Source organism: Poecilia mexicana, unplaced genomic scaffold, assembly GCF_051168715.1.
Source record: "Poecilia mexicana isolate PSO_F unplaced genomic scaffold, ASM5116871v1 scaffold_2, whole genome shotgun sequence".
In the NCBI taxonomy this organism is placed as follows: domain Eukaryota; kingdom Metazoa; phylum Chordata; class Actinopteri; order Cyprinodontiformes; family Poeciliidae; genus Poecilia; species Poecilia mexicana.
Genome location: NW_028263371.1, coordinates 42,456,717 through 42,477,543, shown reverse-complemented (window position 1 = coordinate 42,477,543; position 20,827 = coordinate 42,456,717). Strand labels below are relative to the sequence as shown.

The 20,827-nt window shown below is 36.3% G+C and overlaps 1 protein-coding gene and 1 long non-coding RNA gene across 3 annotated transcripts; one reads left to right on the top strand and one right to left on the bottom strand.

Moving 5' to 3' along the window:
* Positions 1–3,331: 3,331 nt before the first annotated feature.
* On the bottom strand, positions 3,332–13,075 carry hnrnpa3 (heterogeneous nuclear ribonucleoprotein A3). 2 transcript variants are annotated; one of them, XM_015001323.2, is made up of 11 exons: positions 12,947–13,075; positions 10,742–10,864; positions 10,491–10,637; positions 10,192–10,402; positions 10,005–10,094; positions 9,826–9,897; positions 9,630–9,674; positions 8,323–8,460; positions 8,129–8,242; positions 7,962–8,030; positions 3,332–4,967 (listed from the first exon to the last, which is right to left on the bottom strand). In XM_015001323.2, exons 1-10 carry the CDS (start codon positions 12,950–12,952, stop codon positions 7,978–7,980), a joined length of 999 nt encoding a protein of 332 aa, XP_014856809.1. In that variant the 5' UTR covers positions 12,953–13,075; the 3' UTR covers positions 3,332–4,967; positions 7,962–7,977. The 2 variants fall into 2 exon arrangements, with proteins under 2 accessions (XP_014856809.1, XP_014856808.1); XM_015001322.2 differs by lacking the exon at positions 3,332–4,967 and adding an exon at positions 6,924–7,859.
* Positions 12,515–19,973, top strand: LOC106926420 (uncharacterized). The gene is made up of 3 exons (XR_001420057.2): positions 12,515–12,581; positions 12,960–13,081; positions 19,481–19,973. It is a non-coding gene; the product is annotated as an uncharacterized LOC106926420 (long non-coding RNA).
* Positions 19,974–20,827: the final 854 nt, after the last annotated feature.

Below are 20,827 nucleotides of genomic sequence, written 5' to 3'. Positions count from 1 at the left end.
TAGAGGTATACTCAAGGAGATGCCATCACAAAACTCTGATCTTAATAAGATAATATTTTTGGGAAGCACAGAAAAAGTGTGTGTGTACAAAGCAGCCTACATTCTGACTTAGTTGCACCAATTCTATCAGGAGGAATAGGCCAAAATTCAGAGAAACTGTTGTTTTAGAAACATATAGAACAATAAGACCTAATGACGTATTATGGAACTTAATTATTAAGGGCTTTATCTTCAGTTATATTGTGGATTTAACAGAGAGTCAGTAAAGGGAAGCTAAAATAGGATAAATATTATCTCTCTTCATTTTCATCAGAACTCTTGCTGCTGTGTTCCGAATTGGCTGAAGGAGTTTGACGTCATTTTGTGGACTTCCTAATAGTAAATAATTACAGTAGGCCAGCCTTGTGGTAAAAAAAAATTATGGAATAGGTTTTCAGTAAGACTCCAGGACATTTTTTAATTTTGGCAATATTCCAGAGATGAAAGGAAGTCTAAGAAACCTGTTTAGTATGGGATTTAGCAAACATAACCAGGTAAAAACATAACACCTAGTGTCTTTACTTTATTATCGGAGGCCAATTTATTGCCATCCAGATAAAGTGGTAGACTAATCTGTTTCCTTTTCAGAGGTTCTGTTCCAATGTAAAAGAATGTAAAAGGATCCTTTTTTTTTAATGTCTTAAAGACATGTGTGTCATCTACCTAGCAGATTGCATTCATCAGGATTTATTGAAAGACATAGCTGAATATCATCAGCATAACAGTGGGATTCTGGGTGGAAATTTATCCCGTACTGTCTTAACTATTGGAATCATACATAAATAATAAAGGGAATTAGCCCTGCGGTACTCCACAAGTAACCCTGGAGAATGAAAATGTATCATTCACATGAATAGAAACATAAGATTTAAACCAGACTAGTGCTGTTCCCTTGATAACTACAACGCGTTCAAGCCTTTCTAAGAGAATATTGTGGTCAACTGTGTCAAAAGCTGCACTGAGATCTAACAAAACCAGAACAGACAAAAGTTCATTATCTGAGGTCAGGAGAAAATCATTGGTAACTTTCATAAGTACTGTTTTAGTGTCATGATGACCTTTGAAACTTGACTGAAACTCTTCAAACAGGTTATTTCTATTTAGATGCACACACACTTGATTAGCAACTATTTTCTCAAGAATTTTAGATGAGAACCCCAAGTCATAAAATTAAAAATGCTCCATATTCCTAAGAAAATGTACTGTAAATCTGAAACAAAAAAAAATATTCTGCCCTTTAGTAAACAAATAATTTGGTAATCTTAACTAAGAAAAAATGTACCTCTAGTCTGATTTAATATCAGACAGGATATTAGTGAAAATATAGTGAAAACACATACCTGGTTTCAACAGATTGGAGCTAAAGCTAGCTAAGTCAATGTCAAAGTTGAAGGTCACACTATGCAAATGAAGACAAAATTTCCAACATTAACCCTTTAACTGCCGCACCTAGAAAAAAACTTGTGAAAATTTTTTTATTTGCATTTCTTTTACCCTAGGGTGATCCATAAACACAATCAATATTTTTTTTTTCAACAGACCCTGTGGTTTTGGAAATATTGATCTCTACCAAACGGTTGAGATGTCCTTTATGGTTAAAGTTCATCTCTACCAAACGGTTGAGATGGTCACTTAATGGTTTAACTCTTTGACAACCACAAAAAGAAAAAAACTTGTGAAAATGTTTTTCCTTGCATTTCTTTTACCCTAGGGTGATTCATAAACACAATCAATATTTTTTTTCAACAGACCCTGTGGTTTTGGAAATATTGAGATGTAAGTTAATAATAAATGTAGCAAATTAAGCTAATGTAGTTGACATTTATTTCTTTAGTATAAAATCAAGTCATTTTCCTCTATTGGTGCAAATATGAAACAAGAAGTGTTATTACAGTGTTATACACTAATAATAATTATGGCATTATCTTACAAAAGAATTTTTGTGACTTTCTGAGTTGATATTAACAAATATGGTAAAATTTTAGAATAAATATGGGGAAATCATAATTTTCACTATTACTAACTAATTTAAACTTTTCAACCATCACTAGGTTTGTACATGACCTAATAAAAATACCAAGTACAGTAGATAAATTAAAATAAAATGCTAATTTATGAAGAAATAAACAACAAAAAAATGTCTGGGGTAATGGATACAGTTTATTTCTGTCAAAATGCCACAAAACACTGATTTTAATTTCAACCAAGAAAAACATTGCGTCGAACAAGGAAATATTACATTTTAATTTTTCCTATCTTCAGTCAGTGTCAGCAATCAGGTCAAAGCATGATTCATGGTGCCAGTAGTCCTCCAGTGACAGGAAATTGAAAACACCCATAAAAAGAAGGATCGCTAGGAAATGCTGTATTTCTTCAGGGCTAGTCTTGATTTTATCCCCCAGCTCTTGAGCAGAGTACAAATTGGTGTGATGTGTGATATGTTCAATCATCTCATTAGTGAAGAACATTTTGAAATACTGAAAGGGTTAGGGTAAGGTTAGGATAGGGTTAGGGGTAGGGTTAGGGGCAGGATAGGGTGAGGGCAGAGCTTCAGGGGGTTCAAATCTTGAATTCAGAACCTGGAACTCATCAATGTCTTCCTGCTTCCAGATTCTTCTTGGGCTTTTGTTGTAGTCTGAGGTGTAATTTGGGTCTGCGTTGTCATTTTGCTGCTCCAAGGGAACTTCTTCTTGGTCATCATTGCTCAGAACACCATCAGATTCTTGAGGATTTTTTGGTAAAATGGCAAGAAGACTGCGTGGTCTCACAACTTAGAAGGATTTATTGTAAATAGTGGTGGTTGAAAAGTTTAAATTAGTTAGTAGTAGTGAAAATCATAATTTCCCCACATTTATTCTAAAATGTTACCATATTTGCTAATATCAACTCAGAAAGTCACAAAAAAAAATTGTAAGATATTGTTGTAATTATTCTTAGTGTATGACACTGTAATAACACTTGTTGTTTCATATTTGCACCAGTAGAGGAAAATGACTTTTGATTTTATACCAAAAAAATAAATGTCAACTACATTAGCTTAATTTGCTACTTTTACCATTAAGTGACATCTCAACCGTTTGGTTGAGCATATTTTTAAAAAATTATTAGACCTTTAATTTAGTTTTTTAGGTGGTATAAAGTAACATAATTCTGTTTAATAGGGTCTATAACACTATCATATGCCAGAAAACTATTCCTACTTCTCAAAGTTTTACCACAACCAGTCGATATTTGTGACAGAGTTTTTGTGTTTCTGACTTCCTGGTTGGAGAGGGAAAGAAGAAGAATGCAATTTAAAGAAACAGTGCCCTCTATTTAATTTCTTTAGCATATCATACTTCAAGCAAGTGGCAGAGATGGCTCAATCAGGTTAAGCTAAGTTAGGCACCCCTCATGTTGAGATATAGAGACCCAAAATGTGCTCAACCAAATGGTTGAGCGGGCAGTTGATTTGTGGTTATTGTTGGTGGAGAGGCATGAAAGATATAGTTGCAAAAAAATTGGAAATGTCTCCGTCTAACACTGTAGTGGATGTCATCAGCTTAGGTAGGAAAAAAAAAAAAAAACACAATCAGATGGAAAAAAAAACATGCAGTAGAAGAATTAAAGCTGAAAAGTTGTGACCTGTTTGAAGCTTAATTCATTTTCTAGGTGAAAGTTGATTTGCACATGTCTGCGATGAGTGAGCCAAATCTCATAAATTATGAATGAATGAAATACCGTGAAGCGTTATTCACACAATAAAGGAGCTTCTACGACAACACACCGGGTTGTCAGTTCAAAAATAAAAACAACCACCGATAGAAAAAAGTAACTTTTATTAGGACGAACACAACACATCACGGTTTACATGAAAATCAGAGCAGTTGATAAACACTGTCATGCTGTTGCCGAGCCGGGAAACATTGTTGGTAACAAGAGAACAGGTTGTTCCAGTCAACAAGGTGCTATAAAAGCACAGGCTCAGAGCTGCAGGTAGAGGTTTGTCAAAACAACGATCAGTCTGAACCTGTTTGGCATGCTGATGTTTCAGGGCTCTTTTAAAGATTATTGTGAACTTCAAGATACAAACATGTCAGTGCTGTTTTTGGCCAGCTATGTGAAACTGAGCACCAACTTTTATTACTTTATTTGCTCCAAAGATTGACAATCTTTAAATGCATAATGTGTGTGGTCTGCAACTCAAGATTCAACATTACTTAAGTAAACACGTCTTTAATTAATAATACCTACTAGGAGCAACATTCCCCCGAAATTGCTATCCAGCAGCTATACAACAAAAACTGTTGCCACTTATACCTGAGTAGGGTTGGCCAATATAACTAAATGTATAGAGTGCTGTTCCCTTGTATATGACACTGTGATAAGGTTGATGCTGTCCATTGCTTTTCTATGCACTTGTGTAGACCTCTTGATTCTTTAACTAGTTTTTATGTTGCAAAGTTGTACTTTACTGGGGTGCTTTTGCTGTTGACGTCTTAAACTAAAACATGCTTTTTGAATAAGACCAAACAGATAAAAACTGGTGTATTTAATGTCAACTGTACCTTGGCAAATGTTAGCAAAATTGAACAAATGTACTCTAATCTGTTCAAACATGTTCTCTTTTGTACAGTTGTGATGAAACTGACGGAATTTAATAGAAACGTATCCTTTTTTGGCCAACAAATTATGTGTTTCACCGCTATTAGGATCTCTGACAATTGTAGTGCGATAAAACATCAAGAATTGGTGAACAAAAGTCAAAAACTGGGCAACAATCTTTAAGACACATTTTTATATAAGATGATTAGTCAGAACAAGTAGTACTAATACATGACATTGGAAAACCTTTGATAATGTCAAAAAATGTCTTACCCATCCAGAACCTCCCATGTTATCAGGCCTTTACAGCATTTTCAGCAAGAAGAGAATGCCCATTTCCACATCTGTAAATCAAGCAAAGTGGTTACTCTTACCTGCTCCTTCTTCTCGAATCAGCTTTTTCTGTGAAATACTCGCTTCCCTTTTCTTGTTAATGTCTGACATCTAGCATTTGGAGGTTAAACTTCTGTATCTCACTCAACAGGATCTCCAGTGTGTCCAGGACCTAAGTCTTTCTTCGCTAGCACCATCTGCTGAGGAGCTTAGCTAGCCTTGGAAACGAGATAGATGCTCACTACCAGGAACGACACTGCAAGCTTCTTCCGTGGGTGTTGTGCTCCGTGCTGCCTTCTCCCTTCTCTCTCAAATTGCTGACTGGTCCACTGTGCTGGGGGATGAAGGTGTTCTGTCTGACAGTCATCTGCAATCCTTCCACACTAGCGATGCTGAGGGCCCAACTGCAGGAGGTTGTAGCTTTCAGTCCTACTCCCCCCTCCAAACACTGTCATTTGCATGAGCTGTTTTCTAGAGTCAGAGCCTCCCTTTGCATTAACCCTATACACATTAAGAAGTAAATAACACACTGTATGGAAACATACACACCACAGTCACCCGAAGAGATACTCCTTGAACTTTTTGTCTCATTACAACAACAAATTCCAGAGTAAATGTATTAGATTGTTGATAGGCCAACACAAAGTTACTCATAATGGTGAAGTTGACAAATAAAAATCTGAAAAGTGTAGTACATTTGTATTTGTCCTCCCTGAGTCTTTAGATTGCAGAAGAATATTTTACTGACATTACAGCAGCAGGTCTTTTTGCGGCATATCCACCAGCTTTGAACATCTAGACACTGAAAATCAAGCTCAAGGTGATTAAGACCGCATGGAGCGCATCTGTGAACATAATTTCTCAAGTCTTACAACAGTTTCTCAGTTGGGTTAAGGTCTGAACTTTGGTCATTCTAGGATGTGAATCTGCTTTAATGGAAGTTGTTCCATTGTTAATGTAGCTGTGTGTTTTAGGGTTAACGTCTTACTAATGGTAAACCACCGTCAAGCCTTTTATAGCCCTCTACAACTCTTCCTTTCAATCACTTCACAAAAATGTTATCCCAGAATAACGCTGCCACCACGTTTCACGGCGATACACCACGTATGTGGTTTTGAATGTGAACAAAATGTCTTATCTGCGCTTGTGTTTTTACTACTTGCTAAATGGCTAAAGGCAAACTATAAATGAGTCTTCCGATGGCTTATTTTCAACAACAGCGCTCGTTGAGTGGTTGTTCATGTTATAATTCTAATCTGGCTTTCCATCAGATCTCAGTGTGAAGAGTCCTAAAGTGACCTGAATTCCAAAACATGGATAGTACACGTCAACATGAATCTACCAGTAACAAACTGAAGACGTTGCACAATAATAACTGTCAACAACCTGATAAGCTCCATCAGTGGTGCCTGCCAAACCTGTTTTGTCTGTTGTTTACATCTGATCTCCCAGCTCTCTTCCTTACTGAAAAATTTGTTATGAAGCTGTGAAGTTCGTAACAATTAATTGAAGAAAAAACTAATTATGCTGTTCAGGAACGTAGCCTAATAGTTGTCTTGCTGACAAGATATCCCACCTGGGCTACAGATCGCTGCAGCTAATGTAGAGTAGCCATGGGTCTCATTAGTCCTTAATAGTTCAGGTGAATTGCTACATCTTAGCCGGTTTGCTACTTTGAAATAAAGATTTTAACAGTTCTTGTCCAGAAGAAGTTTGGATTGTTTTCTAACTTTCTCCCAGCGCTATCTGTTGTGTTCCTTGGTCTTCATAATGCTGATTTTTCTGAAATATGTCCTTACGGACCTCTGAGCCAATCACAGAACATCTGGATTTATACTGAGGTTAAATTAGGCACAGGCAGACTCTATTTACTAATTAACTGACGTCTGAAGGCAACGTCTTGAACTCGATTTATTTTATTCAAGAATCTGAGAGTAAATGGGGTTCAATACAAATGCATGCCATAATTTTAATTTTTTTTTTTTTGGTGTGTAAACTCCTCAAAAACCATAAAATCTTTTTTCTTACACTTCACACTTATGTACTACTTTGTGTTGGTGTATAATACAGTATCTCAACAAAATACATGCAAGTTCGTAGTTGTAACGGGACAAAATAGGAAAGAAAACACTACTTATAAAACCTTCACAGTTAATTTGAACAGGCTACACCAACATTTCATTGACATGGAAAAACAATAATCTGTGGCTTATTTAAATCTTTGCTGAACCAATAATGCACCGAACCTCATGTTACTTTACTACACAATTTTATTTTGTCTTTTTTTTTAATCTAATGAAAATATGTGAACAATCTAGAATCTGGTTTGCTGGGAACATAAGGAGTAAGGGATTCTCTTGGTTCTAATCTAGTCTCTTTATACTTGTACACTGGTACTACGAAGGATTTACATACTGTGCTTTACATACAAAAATTAAAATACACTTGACACTTGCATTCAATAAATCATAATAACTTCAGAAAGAAGAAATTCTAGCTGATCTAACGGCCTGATGTAACAAAAAACAACTTAAAGACAAATAATTGGCCAGCAGAAAACCAGGCCATAAAAAAATTAAAGTAAAAAAAATGTAGGACTGAAGTTTAAAATTGTTTTGCTCTTTTTCCCCAACACCATAGGCACAATACACACACACTTTAGACGCAGAAAAAAGGAAAAACTTTCTCAGCAGGGAAACATCTAGCACAATTAGGGAAGTGCATCATCTGAACTCATGTCTTGTTCTTACAGTCCTTCTTCCTTTAACTTCTCCGACTTAGCTGCAGTTAAGTCTGACTTCTGTGTTCCTCTAATGCTTTCAGATGACTGCCTCAAAGTAACCTGCAGCTTTCCTGACAATTCCTTTGCTCACCTCCTCGCCTCTCCTGCTAAGAACTGAAGCCTGTTGAATGGATACAGGATAGAACAAATAGTTAATCTGCACTTTCATGAGGCTCACTCTGTACTGTGCTACGAGGCTGGAGTGAGACTTAACGCCACTTACCGAAAACATGCTGCGTTCAATACCGCCGTGAGCCGTAGCCTCCGCCACTGCCTCCAGAGCTGTAGCCACCTGGAATTAAGGAGTAATCACCATAAAATGATGTTGTTCTTAATCCGGAGATGTGTTTCAAAGTCTGGATTACGCAGACTTTTCAAGGTAGAACTCACCACCATATGGTCCACCAGAGTTTCTGCCAAAGTTATTTCCCTTCATTGGCCCATAGTTTGACTGCTGTCCTCCATAATTTCCAAAGTCGTTGTAATTTCCACCCCCTCCATATCCTGAAAAGGTAACTCAAATTTGAAGCAATACCTCCAAAGCGTAAGTGGCACATTTAATTTTGAGAGGATAAAATTTTTACCTCCCCGGTTGCCTCCATAGCCTCCATCGCCACTGCCACCAAATCCCCCGCCCTGGTTTCCGTAGCCTGGACCGCCACCTCCGTAACCCCCTCGGCCACCTCCATAACCAGGTCCACCACCATAATTTCCTCCCGGACCTGGGAAAGCAAAGAATGACCAATTCAGTACTGCCTTACCGTTTACAACCTTACTCTGCAAAATCATCAAAATGATAAAGGTTTAGTTCTTATCTCTGTGAAGATGTAGGCAATAATAGTTCATCTAACTGTTGTAGACTTGTAGTACCAGCTTGTAGAAAAGTTTAATTTTCTTTACTTTCATTTTAAACAGAAGCTGGTCTTTCTCTTTTACAAGACCAGTCCACTTATGGGTACTAATGAAGTTACTTACCATCCCTGATTCTAACTTTTTAAAACAACTCAAATTATGGTCATGTTGGTGAAATATAACCCTGCATTAGCAGTTATTACACGTCTTCATCAGGGAGTCCTAATCTTTATGTATATAGGTCCAATTATGTTTCTAGATTAAGTAAAATATCCAGAGCACCTGGTGATTTATAAACCCTTTGAAGAAAAGAAATGGTACATTATGCATACAAATATTTGTGACCCTAAGCTGTTACAGTCTGTACTGAGTGTTCCGTTTTATTTGGAGGAAACCATTTTGTTCCTCAACAAAAAATAATTTCACACTGCAGAGAGATATGTGCACACACCACGGACTGACATTGGACCGCAACCTCCAGCTGTTTTTATGCCTTGTTGATAAAATGTTCTTTCTTCTGTTCAATTTAAATTTACGTGAACAAAACTTATAAAAGGAGCTTTGCTCCAGCTTCATCAATCAAGTTTGCTCTTTGCATGACAAAATTAATAATAAATGGGTTAATAGGAACATGATGTACTGTGCTCAGGCCTCTCCCACTAAGTGAGCGGTCTGAGCAGGCTCTCATCACAACTGGCTCCCTTTTACTGCAAACGTCTGTGAAAAGTTGGAACCCTCCCTATTTGTTAGATCAAATACCATGATATTCCATTTTTATATGCTAGGTTTTTTATAGGCAGCTGATCAGGGGGGCTGATACAGGTTATAAATAGTTTTAGTTTTACAACATCCTGGAGATTGAATCACTTTTCTAAAAACTCACTCCAGGATGACATCTGTAACACAGACAAGAGAGCTACTACTTCACAGCGCTTCATTTCCAAACATTCCAAGCGGCACTTTAAGCATTTTGTACAGAAATAATGGTGGCAGTGGTGCTTATTTTAACTCTAAATGATACTGAAATTAAGTTTCATACCATTGTCAAAATCATCATTATAACCACCGCGTCCTCCATAGCCATCTAGAAAAAAAAAAGAAGCACATTATTGTCAAACAGTGCATTTAAAATAGCACCAGGTTAAATGCTTCAGATATCCGACTTTCTCTACATAAAAGTAGGTTCTTTCCAAATCATTATTAAAGTCAACAACATACTTCTGACGTATACAAACCTCGACCAAAGTTACCGCCACCTCCAAAATTTCCACCTCTGCCCATGAAGTTTCCTGATCCTCCGCTCCTTCCTGATGGGTGACATTTTAGAAACATTCATTACACAACTGACTCGCCACCTACAATTCAGGCATAAAATAGCTGCAGTTTCACATTTTTATCTCATAGCGAACCTCACCTCGGTTACTGGATATAGCATTCATTTCCTGTTTAGATAGCGCTTTCCTAACTTCACAATTGTGAAAGTTTATTGTGTGAAATTTCTGGGCTGCAAGAAAAATGCAAAAAGAAAACACATAATCATAGACTGATTTTTTTTTTTTTTTTACAAAATATTTATTTTCTAACTTAAAGCAAGTACGTACCGACAATTTTGTCCACAGTGTCATGGTCGTCAAATGACACAAAGCAGAATCCTCTTTTCTTTCCAGTGGAGCGCTCCTCCATTATGTCAATACAGTCAATCTTTCCGTATTTCTCAAAATATTCCCGAATGTGGTGCTCCTCTGTGTCCTCTTTGATGCCGCCAACAAAGATCTTCTTCACCGTCAGATGTGCTCCAGGTTTATTAGAGTCCTTTAAGAGAAATTCTAGTGAGCACCAACGCCAACCACACCAACACGGCTGTAGCATCTGATTTCTGGTTTGAGGTGTAGATTTTTACCTCTCTGGACACAGCCCTCTTGGGTTCAACAACTCGCCCGTCAACTTTATGAGGCCTCGCTTTCATGGCCTCGTCAACTTCAGTTACAGAGGAGTAAGTTACAAAGCCAAACCCTCTGGATCGTTTACTGTTAGGATCCCTCATCACCTAAATGCGATATAAAGATAGACAGATTCAATTGTGTGCAAGTGAATTGCTTGTGTTATTACTATGTGGGAAAGTCTTTAATAGACTATGATAAATCTACAAACCACACAGTCTGTGAGAGATCCCCATTGCTCGAAATGGGCCCGTAAACTCTCCTCTGTGGTTTCGAAGCTCAGACCTCCGATAAACAGCTTTCGGAGCTGTTCTGGTTCTTTCGCCTCACGGTCCTTTCAAAGCAAAACGCAAGAAGAATTTCAGCAGAAAGTCATGCAAGTGGAGACGGTTGTTGAAAAACAAAACATGGCACTTTTAGTGTTTCAAAAAAAAATGCAAGAGCACAGACATTAACAACTTGTGAAATAACTGGACATGCCCTTCAAACAAAAATATTCACATTATAAATAGGAATATTATTCTAATATTACATAGACTGATAAACAAGCAAAAAAAACAAAAACAAAACAGGTTCCAGGTTGACACACAACCATTTTGCTTTACTGCAGTTGCTGAATCTTACAGGTGCTCACATGCAGCAAACAGTGCATGCGTCACGTGTGCTATGAAATTACAGGATGGAATTTCATTGTACTTTCATTTTAAAAATGTTTTGCTCTAGAAACACTGATCTGAAGAGATGGCATCAGGATGTTTTGAAACAGGCACACTGCTCTTTGTCTGGAAAGGGAAAAGAAGGCACCCAACTGTGCTGACCCTGTGCAAGATAATTTCACAAGAGTAAACCGTGAAATTTAAGGTGCCTTAACTGCACTGTAAAGTTGCTGCACCACTGAAAATATCAATGTGTGTGAGAGGCTGTTGTCATACAGTCTGTGTTGATGTTAACCCTTTCAGAAGCTCATGGCTACCACACAGACAAATGGCAGACTGACCAATGCGCCTTTACATTTCAACAAATTATTACTCTTCTTGTGTGTAAGAAGAGTAATATACCATAATGACTCCAATAAAGCTTTTACTATTACAGGAAAATGTGGATGCAGCAATTTGTGATTTTGTAATGTGGTAATAATATTCCCTCCGAAATCCTTTTTTACTCACTATGGATTGAAATTAGCAACAAATTATTATTATTATTTTTTTCAAAAGCATGCATGATTTGCTGAAGGTGCATATACCTATTAAACAGACATAGTTTTTTTTTCTATGATTAAGAAAATGGTCAAAAAATTGTCATGACAATTTCTAGATTTAATGTTTTTGATAATTACAGGGATACAGTTTCAAATGAAGTCTGCTTTCTATGATGGGATCTGTTTCAACAGAAACGTAAATAAAAAATAACACTGGGAATAAAATATGAAATACATTTTGTACATTTATTATGAACTAAACAGTGAACTCTTCTAATTTGCAGGACTTCATGGAATAATAATGACATGTCCTCAAAAATGTATCATTACTATCAAAAATCTTATGTATAAATCTTGTGTAGAAAAACTGAAAACATTTTTAAATGTGTTAATGTTATTCTTGCATATATTGTTTCACTACGAACTATGGTCTATGTAAATATGCTCAGGGAATAGGCAAGATGATTCAAAAGTAATGCAATAACATCTAGACAGACAAAATAGGGTGCCTGCTGAACACTAGAACTTTACGTCTAGGGACCCCACTGTTGTTGGTGACCTTTTTAATCTGCGAGGCACAAGCAAAAGCGGACAAACGTATATCAACCTAAATTTCAATTAATATGTTGCAGGAACTGCCTATAGTGGTTGTTTTTGACTACTGACAGGCAGAGTCCCATAATGAGAAACAGTCCTTCATATTTACATAAGGTAAGCAAAACTAATGGGAAACAGCTACGTTTAATAAGACTCTCAGATATTACGTTGAAGAATCTTAATTAACTTGAGAAGTGTCACCTGCCTTTACATCGTATTTCATGTCAAAATGGCTGCTGCGACAAGAATTAGCACGGTAAGACCAGTAGCTAACATCCCTTTGCTTCATTCATTTGAGCTGTGGGTTATAACACTAACATATAACAGATACATATAAATAAGGGAAAATATTTTAGTCCGTTTTAAGCGTTAAAGTGAGGAAATAATCATTATTTTTAGGTACACTGCTAGCTGTAGTAATTATGAAGCCGTTAGCTTAGCATTAGCGCTAGCTAATAACAGCGTTACTAGGCATAGTGAGGTACCGAGAAGCAGTGAAATTGCGGGTAGCGCCATGCAGCCTTTATTTAAATCTTACATTTTTGTTTAACATAATAGAAACAATGGCTTTGAATATTTCTGCATGTATGTGTTTATTTTTAATGGTTAACAGCGTCTTACCTCCATTTTGCAGATATGCAGGGCGGAGACGTTAAATGTATCACGTGACCTTCTTACGTCAGCTTGTGCTACTTCTCTAAAAGTTTTACAAGAAAAACCTTAAATATAGACGGCAACGACCGGTTTATGCATTGAGTAAGTTGCACAAATTGTTATACGTATTATTATTTGACTTCAGTTCAATTAAAACTGAAGTATGATGATTGGTAGCCTTGTCATTGCTATTTTGTGAGGTAATTTCAAAATAAGAATTGTCGCCACCTTCTGGCTAAAAATGAAAAACACCGTGAGTGTTTTCTCGTGTCAACAGCAGTGGTGTTCAAAGATGAAATATCCAGTTTTTTGTTTTCTTATTGGGGGGGTTGGAGGGGGGGTTGTTCAGAAAAGACATTTAGAAACAAAAATGAATTCTACAATTATTGCTAATGTCATTTTTTTAATGTAAAAATAAAAATACATTCATAAGTGGATGAATATAATATTATAATTGTTGAGGTTTTTCGTGCCTTTATTATACTCTAATTGAAATGTGAATTTAATGCTTTACTTTGGTTTAAAAAAAGTTTGTCACAAGTGTCTTCCACTGTTACTGTGTGAATTGGAATAGGAAAAGTCTGGTAAATATTATTGTATACAGCGGGAATGTTATTATTTCAAATATCTGTACTGTCATTTACACAGCTTTTACATTACTTAATTACTGACAATACATACAATATTTTTTATTGCACAAGTATACATGCACATTTGGTTCATTTTTTTAATGACAGTACTCAGTTTCACATGCACATTTCTGTGAAACAGAATATGCTATTTTTAATAACCTTACAGTATAATTTTTTTATGTTGTAAATGTTCCCTTACTATGTGGTTTTATGTTTTTCTTTTTTTTTTTTTTACATCTTTTAGTTTAGTTTGAATAAGTGCACTTTTATTTATCTTTGTCTTGCTGCTGGCACACCTGAATTTCTCATGGGACAATAAAGCATACTTCTATTGTGTGCTCTTAATATGTATGAATAAGCTGGTTTATCTGCTGTTAACTTATCAATAGCTATGCCTGTCATGCATATTTGAGCAGCTATCAGCCTCTGAGTATGAAAAGTCTGATAACTGGACATATGTACAAAATGTTAGAGATAAGTTGAGGCAGTATTAATCAGTTGACATGTGCACTTTATGGAACTATGTGAACTTACTTCTAATGTACTGAGTGCAAACAGCAATAGTGCACTACAATAAATAGCTTAAGATAATTTGTTACTCCCAATACCATAAAAAAATTATGGAGGAAAGTACAACATGCAACATGAATTAAAATGCATGTTCAGACTTCTTCTTTGTAAAGTAAATTGGCGGTAAGTGGCCATGACTTTAAGCTACAGCAAAATTTCAGTTTCCCTCTGCATTTTTTCATGTTAGACATTAATTTCTACTCCCAAAATAAACAACACAACCCTCTTTTTTTTTTTTTTTTTTTAAACTTACATAATTTGCACTGAAAGGGACATTTATATTCATTTCTGAATTTTTTATTTTTATTTTTTTCCCCCAACTTTTTTGCAGATTGGGATTTAGGAATAATTTCTTCAAACTGCAAATCCGATGAAATTGACAGAAAACATTTACATTCTTTTTAGCTGCAGTTCTGCAGCATTTTTCCATCTGTAATTTTCAGAGCAGGTTGAAGAAAGATACCCGACTGGAAAAAATATGATGCATGAGCCAGATGCTACTTAGCCTTGTTGAAGCCGACTGGCATCTTCAAAATATATGACACTTTTACGGTTTAAACAATGTCCGTCATTAACTTTATAGTAGTATGTGAGGAAAATACAGCCCCAATAAAAAGGGGTAATGTTTCTCTGACACGGTTAATGATGACTATTTATGATCCGTCCATAGTTCAAATTTAAGAGCATGTCTGATTTGATTCTTTTAGTCCATTGCAATTACTTCATTTGCCCAAACACTGAGGCATTATTGTTTAGTACAATATTTGTGCTTATGTAATCTCAAAGTATTGTATTGCATAAGCATGTGAACATTGTCTTTGGCTTGAACAGGACCCTGTTTGACTGTTACTGGATAATAAATGTATTGGAGACTTTAACGGTAATAAATCATTCACACATTTGCCGTAGTCTCACATATAAAGCCCTCAGTAATTAAGCTCCATCAGACATCAGAGATCTGATTGTTTCATATATTCCTAGCAGAACACATCAGCCTCAGACTGCAGGTGGTTTCTAAAGTTTCTAAAAGCAGAATGGCAGGCTTAACTTTAAGTTGTCAGATTCCTATTCTGTGGAAACAGTTCTTAGTTTTAGTTTATGAGTCAGACACGCCTGTCTACTTTTAAGCTTTCCGTCTTGATTAAGCCAATAGTTATATCTAAGCACACTGATCAATTAGTTAGGAAGTAGAGAAAACAAAGTCATTGTTTTTGGAGTGGTCATCAAAAAATTCAACTTTTAATTGCAGGGCCTTGCCTCAGCAGAAAAAAACATATTACATTAAGAAATGGTTATTAAAATGTAAAGCAGCATAACCATTGAAATCCCTAACAATAGAACACAGAACTGAAGGATTAAGTTATTATTTCTAGCTCTTAAAATGATCTCTATCCTCAAACTTAATTAAGTAGTAATTTACCCTGGAGCATCAACACAGGAACACAAGAAACATGCAGTTCAAGAAAGGCATTAAGCTACTTTTTGATAACAAAGGAAACGGGTAGAAAGAAAAACTACTTGCCCAACCTTGTTTATAATTACATTAAAAACAATAATTAAAAAGTTTATAGCAACTCAGATTAAGACAAAAGATGAGGACACAACGTTATATCTGCTACACAGAGAGAGCAGGATGAAGATCTTCATTTAGTAAAATATATATAACAATGCCTAAAGTGTTTGGGATTTAAAAACTGATCATTATCCTTTCACTGAGACCTGTTATTTCAGATGTTATTTAACCCATTGTGAATCAAATCAAAGTGAAAATCCCTCATGATAATAAAATAAGCCATATGAGTTCTAAGATTATACTGTTCAACCATTTGTAAATGCATTTCATTGTAAGACAAAAGCTTGACCTTTTAACCCTATGATCTGAACCGGCTGCTTGCAGATATAGTGTAATAAATATGACAAGGTTGTAAATTGTGAAATCCTAATGAAGATTAGCTATCGAGGAATATTTTATCTGCTTCTTATGTAAATCAGAATAGGCAACTTGATCAGATTAAACTGTCAAATATGGTCAGTAATGTAATATTAAGGTATTTAGGTAATGTTCTATAGTGTCTTTTGTCTGCTTCTTCCTGTAACAGATTTTAATGTTTTATATAAGACCTTTTAAATTACGTTAATATCTTAGTAAAAAGTGGACACATTTATGGCTGGAGGTAAAGGACCGGTTGGTGGTCCTTCTACGAATCTGGCCTGGCATCCAGTAGGACAATCAAACACAACAAACCCGGTGGCTTGTTTTTTTTACGTCCCAGAGCCACCAGTGCCCACAATAAACCCACGCTCAGCAGCCATTGCTGCAGCATCTCATTGCTGAGACACTGCGTGTGGGATTTGCAAGGAGGAGATGAGCTCAGCGAGTCGACTGCAGCAACAGTAAACAGGGCAGTATCAGCCTCTCACAGATGTGGTTTGATGGATGCTCGGCGTACACCTTCTCGCCCTCGCCTCGGCACAACATGTTTGTTTGGTTGTTGATCACACCCCCTCAGTCTTTATGCCTAACTGCCCCCTGACACAAAGATACATCACCGGTCCCACACATCTCTGCTGGCCACGGACAATTCGATTCAGTGCTCTTGTGGAGGCTGCTTTTGACTTTCAGAAAACATTTCAGGAAAACAGCTGCACATGGTGTTACTTTTCCAAATCACACAGCTACTGTTTTAACACCACAAATGTGTATCCCGGGTGTTCCGAGGTGGGATTTAGGTTCAATTAGCAGTTAATTTGCATTAAATAAAAAAGAAAATGACCAAAATTGTTGGTTAATTATGCTCATAAAAGTGCTCTCTGCCCCAATTTACCATAAAATCCTGCAGTCTCGGGCTTGGCTGTAATTTTCTTCAGCAACAAATGAGTGATATAATGTCCTGCTGAGATAGAGAGGGATGACATCCTTGTCTGGGCCGAAAGGCAGTACTTACCACAGAACCACGATTAAATAATTAACAAGAGTTTTATTCCTATTTTACGCCCCCAAATTATGGTTTGCTATAAATCCGCAAAGCCAGCTATAGAGAACCGTGTCAGCAAAAAATTCAAGTGCAGTACATCATTAGAGGGAGGAGTCAGTGACTGCAAAATATCTGTGAGGTGAATATAACCCTTTCCCCTTCAGTCTTATCAGGAGGCCAAGGTAAAAATCAGAAGTGCTGGTCTTTGTGTTGAAGGCTCTTCTGATTGCCTTTTCACTTTGTCAGAGAAAATTATCCAACAGTAGGTGGCACCAAATCATCATTCTCAATATAAGTGATTCTGAACTACATCATGCAAGCAGTGTCTCAGGAAATATTAAGCTGTCCAAATACCAGCATACTGACAAACATTTTAAATTGTCTTAAAATATCATTTTACTTGTATATTTATGAATGCTTAGATTTTAATACAAGATGAAGATAATCTGAAAAACAATAATTTTTTTCAAGTAATTTCTTCATTTATAAAAATAACTAGGTCCTTTGTGGAAAAAAAAAAAGACTCCCTCCCTTCCTTAAAACACAAGATAGCTGTGATTAATCGTGTCCATTGAAAATCTGTGTTCCACTTCATTTGCCAAATCCAGACCTGGATAATGACAGACCTTTTGTATAAAAATAATACACTTAATAGAGCCTGTCTGACAGCATGAAGTAGGCTTGAGAATCTCAAAAAAGCTACACATTGTACCCTAATCAAAATAAATCTAAGATTAAATAAGACGCATTGGCTTCTATCAGTCTAAAACAAATAGTCTTAAACCATCTCTAAGGCTTTTAGAGTCCAGTGAACCACAGCATAAGTTATTCTCCGAAATCATGAAACAGTTTGAACATGAGGTGTCACAAAATAATCCAGAACAGCATCTAAAACACTTCAAGCCTCATTTGCTTCAGTTAAAGCATATGCTTGTGATTCAGCAATTGGAAAACGATTCCAAGGCTAAAAATACTTCTGATATAAACCCCCCAAACAAAAGAAAGCCAAACACAACAAACAAATAACAACAGAAAAGAAACAAAACTAAGAGTCATCTCACATTTGCCAAAAACATCACGATGACTCCCAGCAGTTATGTGAACCAAAGAGACAAAACTAGGCAAAGTTTGCTCGGCTCTGGTTTGCCATTTCAGGACTTGGACAAGTTGCTGTAGTTGAGTTCTTCTTTGTGACAGAAGATTCTGTCAGAAAGTTCAGGTTAATTAAAATCCTAAGGTGAACCTTAACCACATTTGGGCAGAACAGTGATTCAAAGCAAACTATCAAGCCCACCTCTGAATAACTGAAAAAAAATATATATATATTTTAAGGTTTTGAAGTGGTATAGTCAAAGTCCAGGTTTCGGTATAATTTAGATGCTGTGTATGATTAAGTTCATTCCCAAATTCCCTCACTGTGGCTGAATTAACAGAAAATCTGCATGGGTAAAGAATCTTCCAAAGCAATTCGAGAAATACATTTTCAATTACTCCAAAACGTTGATGGCAGTTTTGCTGCAAGAGAGACACATTCACTCATTAGGTTTAGGGGGCAATTGCCTTTTCCACATAAGGTCAGGTTGGTTTAAAGAGCCATAATAAATTAAACCATCATTTGAATTCTATTTTTTGTATTTAATCTGCCTATCTATACAGCTTTTAAGATTTGTTTGATAATCTGATAGATTTGTGACAAAAAGTAAAACAGAAAAAAGAAAAGATAAACTCCAAAATCTCCAGAGGTTAATCCATATTCAGTATTAAATACACGATTAAGCATTTATCATTACTTGGTTACTAAGAATCAATAAACCAACCTTTCATCAAACTCAAACTTCAGAACGTAGCTCAAACAATTAAAAAAAATAAATAAATAAAAAATGATAAACTCTCAACTGACACCAAAGTTGTGCCAGAATCACATTTTGTTTTGGATGTCCTCTAGATGGCGCCATGGTCCATGAAACCTTTGGCCCTCCAGCTGCAAATCATATCACCTTGTAAATGTCAAACAATATTCTTTGATAGGAAATTACCGTTTCCCCCTGTGTCAAATGTCTGGGTACTTGATTATGTGCAATAATTCCAAATCCTAATTAAAGTTGTTCTATTAGTTTTTTGCAGTTAATATAATTATGAGGGAATGCATTTTTATTATTGACCTATTAGCTGTTGCATTGAGAATCCTCCTTTGAGGGATATTGCCTGCAAATGATTTATTCACTTAACATATTGCTTATTAGCTTTAAAAACATCTGCACTATTGTTACTATTATGCTGTCACTGAGATGATGTTGTGAACCTAATGCTCTTTTCAAATACAGCCTCCCTCCCTGCTATTTGTGCCTGAGGGCGTTAAGGTTGACCTTGTCCTGAGAAAGCATAGGCTGGCTGCATGACTCCTCTGGGGAACCGTGTCGCCTCTAACCTGGGCTTGGACGGACGGACGTACGCAAGTGGAAAACTGTGAGGAAATGGACATTTGGAGCAGGGAAACCATGGAGTCAATTTAGTCACTGTCTACTACCTTTTCGCATGCAAGTACAAAGCCAGCCTCACACGTTGGTGTTGACAAGAATTTCTCTCTGAGGAATTTAGGGACAGAACAATTCCTAGCATCTGTTTCCTGCTCTCTTGCTCTGTGTGAAGGAAACAGAGTGTAAATCACACCAAATATAAATAGAGTCAGGATTACATGTTTCAGAAGCTAAAGTTGGTTGCTGTTCCACAGTGTTTTGGTTTTTCAGACACCAACATTTGTACCTGCTGTAAGAAATGAAATAATTAAAAACACTCATGTAAATTAAATATAAAATGCATTGATTAGCCTCAATGAAGTGTATCGAACCAAGGATAATATTTTCTTCACATCCTTTAACTCAGAAACTTTGGATTCAATGTAATCTTTGTGTTAAAGTTTAAAGCACAGAAGAGATTAGCAGGAGCCTCCTCAGATGTAAATAGATCAGAGTTCAATGAACCTCATCCACAGGACGAAATGCTAACATGGTAGAATAATGTATAATCATGCTAATAGGTTGTGTTGATGAAAAATAACTAGTCACGTAGCTGGGTAGCTAGTGCAAGCTAATGCTAGCCATGTCCAACATGCACTCCTCTCCTCCCAAAAAACCCCATCAAATATTTTAATACAGTGTTATAATTATAAATGTTCATGGCTAAGTTAATTTATCAATAAAAACCACGTTATTATGTACAAGTGAGTCAAAATATTAAATAAATAGGATGAATTTAACCCAAATATTTCTTGCTAATTAATTTTGGAAATGTCTTTCTTTTCAGTGTAGTGCTGGTAGCCTTGACTGCCACTATAAAAAATGGCTCTGTTTTGTCTTTGGTTCAGAACTTAGTTATCTGGATTTTGCTTACTCATATTTGTGTTCTCTTTCAATCACCTTGTGCATTTATTTTTCCCCAAGGACAGCCACTTCTATGGCTGTTTTGGGATCATTTAATCACGCTCGTCTGCTAGTTGTCCCGGTAGTCACTCCTCCCGGTATTCATTCTCATGGTTGGTTTTCAATCAATATTGGATTTGCTTGTTTCCGTACCTGTTGCCACTCCTGTTGCCTCATATACCTCCCAGTATTTCAACCATGCTGGTTTGTTGGACTTTCTATTATAAAATTAAGCTTTTCATTAAGTTCTAC

What these genes read in the sequence shown, in the direction of transcription:
- hnrnpa3 (XM_015001323.2), bottom strand. An exon ending in CACTGTGGACAAAATTGTCG is followed by an intron (nt 10,095 to 10,191) that starts GTACGTACTTGC and finishes TTTTTCTTGCAG; the next exon opens with CCCAGAAATTTCACACAATA. An exon ending in TAATGATGATTTTGACAATG is followed by an intron (nt 8,461 to 9,629) that starts GTATGAAACTTA and finishes TTGCTTTCCCAG; the next exon opens with GTCCGGGAGGAAATTATGGT.